Source organism: Eurytemora carolleeae, unplaced genomic scaffold (assembly GCF_000591075.1).
Source record: "Eurytemora carolleeae unplaced genomic scaffold, Eaff_2.0 scaffold232, whole genome shotgun sequence".
Lineage (NCBI taxonomy): Eukaryota > Metazoa > Arthropoda > Copepoda > Calanoida > Temoridae > Eurytemora > Eurytemora carolleeae.
In genome coordinates, this window is record NW_019397021.1 from 323,289 (window position 1) to 328,490 (window position 5,202).

At 32.7% G+C, this 5,202-nt stretch overlaps 1 protein-coding gene and 1 long non-coding RNA gene across 2 annotated transcripts in view; one reads left to right on the forward strand and one right to left on the reverse strand.

Annotated features, from left to right (window-relative positions):
• Window positions 1–5,202, forward strand: part of LOC111711175 (uncharacterized) — a 10,945-nt gene that overhangs the window by 4,076 nt on the left and 1,667 nt on the right. Inside the window, exon 2 of the long non-coding RNA XR_002767198.1 lies at window positions 2,361–2,449. This is a non-coding gene — a long non-coding RNA (uncharacterized LOC111711175). The remainder of the gene's footprint in view (window positions 1–2,360; window positions 2,450–5,202) is intronic.
• Window positions 403–5,202, reverse strand: part of LOC111711173 (dnaJ homolog subfamily C member 4) — a 10,122-nt gene continuing 5,322 nt past the window's right edge. The window contains exons 5-11 of the mRNA XM_023485453.1: window positions 5,074–5,121; window positions 4,776–4,830; window positions 4,563–4,681; window positions 2,594–2,665; window positions 1,697–1,760; window positions 1,037–1,087; window positions 403–961 (exon numbers count right to left, since the gene is read on the reverse strand). Coding sequence (XP_023341221.1) covers window positions 1,046–1,087; window positions 1,697–1,760; window positions 2,594–2,665; window positions 4,563–4,681; window positions 4,776–4,830; window positions 5,074–5,121 — 400 coding nt within the window. The 3' untranslated portion in view covers window positions 403–961; window positions 1,037–1,045. The remainder of the gene's footprint in view (window positions 962–1,036; window positions 1,088–1,696; window positions 1,761–2,593; window positions 2,666–4,562; window positions 4,682–4,775; window positions 4,831–5,073; window positions 5,122–5,202) is intronic.

Consider the following 5,202-nt stretch of genomic DNA (forward strand, 5'->3'; position numbering starts at 1 on the left):
TCCTGATTTAAAATATGTTCATGACTTAGAACACGTTCTTGATGATAAGAACACCTTCCTGATTTTAAAGCTTATTAAGCTAATATCTGTTTCGTTCCGTTCTGTTCCAATATATTTAAGAACGCGTTCTTTGCGTTCAGTTCATTTTTCGGAAAGATATGATTGTTCTTGATAGTTCCGTTTGTTCAAGAACAACGCCCAGCCATACCCCCGGCCCATATTGTTTACGCTTTTTAAAAAATGCATGTAGGTAAAAAAAGTAGTCTCTGTTTGTCTGTCCAATCATAACTCATTAGTTATGAACCCAAAGTGAAGTGGATTGACTATCACTTTGATTGATTATTGCATGGTAAAAGTTTAGTTTCCAGAAAAATCTGGGTTCCCGAGCTAGAATACAAAAAGTGTATTCAATAAGTTTTATTTACAAAAATAATTTACATTTACAATTTAACAAAAAAAATTATCATCGTTTAAATTGGATAACAGGGCGACCAGAAAATCAGAACCATAAGAAGGGGGGCATCCTGTGAATGTGATAAATGTGTTCCCGGGCATACAAGGTTAATGTTTCACGATTTTACAGAAAATTGTCAACAAAAGTTTGGTCTAATGAATTTAGGCGAGTGAACATATAGAGCTGTAAGCATACTACCCCCCCCCCCCCCTCCTGCCCTAATAATTTCACAATAAGAATGTAAATTAATCTCTTCATGTATCTCAATCTTAATCTCAACCCTGTAACGTTGGGATTTCCAAAATTTTATCGATTATTTTTGGTACCTTCAGAACAGATAAAAGTTTTAAGTTCTGTCCCGTTTAAACTGAATTGCGATACACATGTTTTTAAGACTAAAAAGTTTTGAATAAACACTGAAATTGAATTGAAAAGACGTTTTGTGAGCTTCTTCTTATGTTTATTGACCCTCCAGAAACTACTCGAAACAGTTTCAGCCAACGCCAACTTAAAAAAAAATGTATAACATTATTTCAAAATTTTTTTTTTTGCGATTTCATTTTATTTCAGTTTCTTGTTTACGTTTAATGTTTAAGCTGACTTGATATCTAGATCTTCAGTGTCTCGTCTGTCCTAAAACAAAACAAATGTCTGAAAATTGTGAATGTATTACACCACAATCTATAAAGCTTGGCTTATCTGTTTGTTTGTTTGTATGCAATAAACGTAAAAACACGTAACCGATGGGGATGGTCGAAAGATAAACATTTTGCCTGGACATAAAATCCATCAATTTAAACAGAAAAATCGGCATAGTCATTTTCTCAATTTGTGGCTTGAAAATCAAGAATCTAAAGAAAAAGCGCAATTGTATTTTAAATAGTTTAAGGACAGCCGGAGGGTAATAAATCATTATTGCAGGCAATTATGTACAATACATAAGGCGAACATTTTTCGCACACTAAGCATTTTTTGTCTTTCTGTAAAAAAAATAATATTTTGATGAAATAACTACTTCTTTTCTTACAAAGCTTAGATTGTAACCAACTAAATTTTAAATAACATCTAATTTGTAAGTAAAATTCACCGAAGGATAATATATTGAAAAACTAAAGATAAAATTTAATTCTTTTTCAAAGTAATTTTCTTAGGAAAAAAAATTACCTAAGATTAAAAGATTTAAAATGGCTGCCTTTCTTTGTTGAATAAAAGCTTGTTTGAAAATAAAAATGAGAAACTAACCTGGTTTTGAATTGGCTGAGCTATGTTTAAACTATTCAACTGCTCCTGCACCGTCGTAAAGTTTCTGAAAAAGCATTAAAAGAATAAATCACAAATCATGAAAGGGGGAGAAATATTTATAAAAAATTGATCGTCACAGAATTTCTTCTGGAATTATTTATAGCTTTAGTTTACATGGCTTTGACACAAAAATTGCTATGTACCTGGTAGAGTAATGACATTTGAGATTGATTTGAGATTTAAATTAAATCTTTTTCGTGTTGTTATTACACTACTCAACAGTTCACTCTGGCATAAGATAAAACATAAATTTAATATTAATAGAAATGCAAGGCGCTTCGCGCCCTTCTTTCTAAGCTTTTAGGGCGCTTCGCGCCCTAAAACTATTTAAATTGTGAACATGTTTTTTTTCTTTACATTTTAAAACAAAGAAGAACAAAATTTTGCGGATTTTAAAAATAAATTCGCGGATTTTCATGAACTTCATTTTTTTACAAAATTAAAAACCTTTAAAACACATTTTTAAAATTTTTTTATCATTCATAAACCTTCCCTGTGGTCACGTGTTGTCACACAAAAAAAGTTGGGCCCGATCGGATCAGCCGTTTTGACGTTTATTGGATACAAACAAATAGACAGACAGACAAGCCAAATTTATATTTAGATATCGCGCGTATATCTGTTGAAAAGTGGACAGGGGCGGCAGGTTTCCTAGAACTGGACTGTCGGATCTTCACAACAAAAAAAAAGAAAGTAAGCTTACAAAAATCCTATTCAAGACAAAAAAAGACAAAATCTACAAAAAATGAAGGAAATGGGGACAAAATATGAATCGTCTCTGAAAAAATGTTTATGAGGATCACTCTAAATAAAGTTGACTGTGTGAATTAAGTTTACCTGGAGTTAGCTCTAGCTGCTATAAGAAGTGTTGTATTGTTAGCGGAGTTTAAATCCATCTGTGTTGAGTGTCTGAAATATAATTATTTAATAAGATAGATTCTTCCCATACAGGGTAACCCACAAAGGATGAGACTTTAAAGACGACCTAATACTCTTTAAATATGACCGTCCCAAACTCAACCTCAGGCCAGGCGAAATCACACTTGGCAGGGTTGATGCTGAGACCATGGAGGCAGAGACGGTCAAGAACAATAAAAAAAAAGTTTTTAGTTGCAGAGAATCATAAATATAATAAAATAGAAGGTATAAATTCAGTACAATCGTCTCTGAAGTCTCATCCTATGTGGGTAACCCTGTATCTTGACATTATAAGAGGTAAGAATGATGCAGGAACCAAACAAGAGATGTTTACGAAATAAGTGTACTGCGCTTATTATTAGGATTATAAACAGAACAAAGCCTGATTGTTTTTTTGAAGTTATCTAACACCCCCCCCNGAAGATTCCAACGATACTTGTCTTAGGTTTCATCAAATCAAATAAATTTTAAAGGGAGAGATCGGCTAGCATTGCATTTGAGCTGAAAGTGCAGTATTGTAGAGATTAACTTAAGGATTCATTTGATTTCCCCGTGTTATTTAAGAATTGTAATAAAACGTTTCTACTGCTGACTGAAACAAATCGTAAAATATTACTTTAGACTTTACGCTCTTAATTAAAAATTGTACACCGTAATAATGTCTAATTGGTATCAAATACGCGCATCCTCAGGTTATTCTCTACAATACTGCACTTTCAGCTCAACTACCATGCCTATCCGGTCTCTCCCTTTAGATCTGAAAGGGAACCCAAAGTCGAACCCCCAGACTGCCTTCAGGGCGCTACACACCTAGAGTTGTTAATCTTTTTTGAAAATGATCGTTAAACGATCTTTTTTTGTTTCGTTTTTTGATAATCGTTTTAAAAACGATCGTTTCGTTTTCGGAAAAAATGATCGTTTTTAAAAACGAACCACTCGTTTTGAACTTTAAGATAACGAATAACGATCGTTTTTGAAAACGATCAGCGATCGTTTTTTACATGATTGTTTAAAAAACTATCGTTTTTGAAAAAACGATCGTTTTTGAATTTTTTTCTTTAATTAATATGTTAACGATCGTTAACGAAGGGTTGTCGTTAACGATCATTAACTAAACGACGAACTTTCAAAAACTGTCGTTTTTGATAAAACGATCGTTTAATTACATGCAACTTTATCGAATGTCGTCTTATGTTGTGGGGGAGCTAAAACTTCTTGATATTTTCTTTAAAACTGCTCAATGATAAGTATCGATGCCCTTCAGAGCGGTTTCCTCTCTCCTCCTCGTTAACGATGGGTCGTCGTTAACGATCGTTAACGAAACAGCGAGCTTTATAACAACGGTCATTTTGCAAAACGATCGTTTCGTTTTCGTTTTTTTGTCGCCGTTTTCATAACGAAACGATCGTTTTTCAAAAAAATGAAAACGTTAACATCCCTATACAGTATACACACCAATGCACCATTTGGTTAGACACTATAACTAGACTCAATAAATGGCAGAAAATACAATATCTCACAAATTCTTTATTCAATTATTTTCAAATCGGAACAAATTTTAAGAAGTTTAAATCTAAATTTATCATGAAATTTCGAATGTGAAAAGAGATGCAGGGACAGGGGTGCTGTAACCAATTCTTTTAAAATAATTTTTTGAACCTAATCTACTAAAATAAAAAAGGCCAAAATCTTAAAAACTATGAAATCTATTAGATCTATTAGTTTTAGTTTGATTTTGAAAGGTTTACAAAATCAGGTTGCAAAGATATAGGGATAAGAAAATTTTTAATGTGTGGCAAAAACTCAGTTCTTTTAATTTTTAATTTTATTTTTTATCTCAAATCGTTTCTTTTAAGTGAAATTAATTTTAAAATAAAGTTTAAATTACCTTTTATATAATGCGAGGATAGCAGTCCCCTGTACCAGAACCCCAACTGCTATAAATACCATACACCAGACAACAACATTTCGGTGGTAGTTCCCGTGCTTAGCGTAGAAATTAGGATCCTAAAAATGAATAATGAAAATAATAATCACTTTAATCATCATAATCATCTTCATGAAAAAAAATTATAATAACAATAAAATTAATAATAAAAACCTGTTTTCTAAACCCCATCGCAGCAGCACGTTCCTCGAAAGACATTGGTCGTGTGCTGGAATAAAAAGATTCAAATCTCGTATTTCATAGAAAAAAATTATTTTAAAAAGTATTTTTCCATTGGAAGTCAAATTATCAACATCATCTTTCAACTTTGTTTAAAAACCAAAAAGTGAGACCATCAAAGATGTTGTAGTGGGAGCATAATATGGGGGTGAAGGTGGTATTGGGACTAAGACCCCTCCCCCTAATTGCAATTGCAATTAGGGGGAGGGGTTGCAACCAAATAGTTTCTTACTTGAAATGATGTGGAGAGTCAGTTTTGATTTCATCGCCACCCTTCCACCTAGACAAACAGAAAATTGGGCTCTCTTCTCTTTTAAAGCGATCGCGACCACTAGTTCATTTCAGAGAGTATATAATCTAT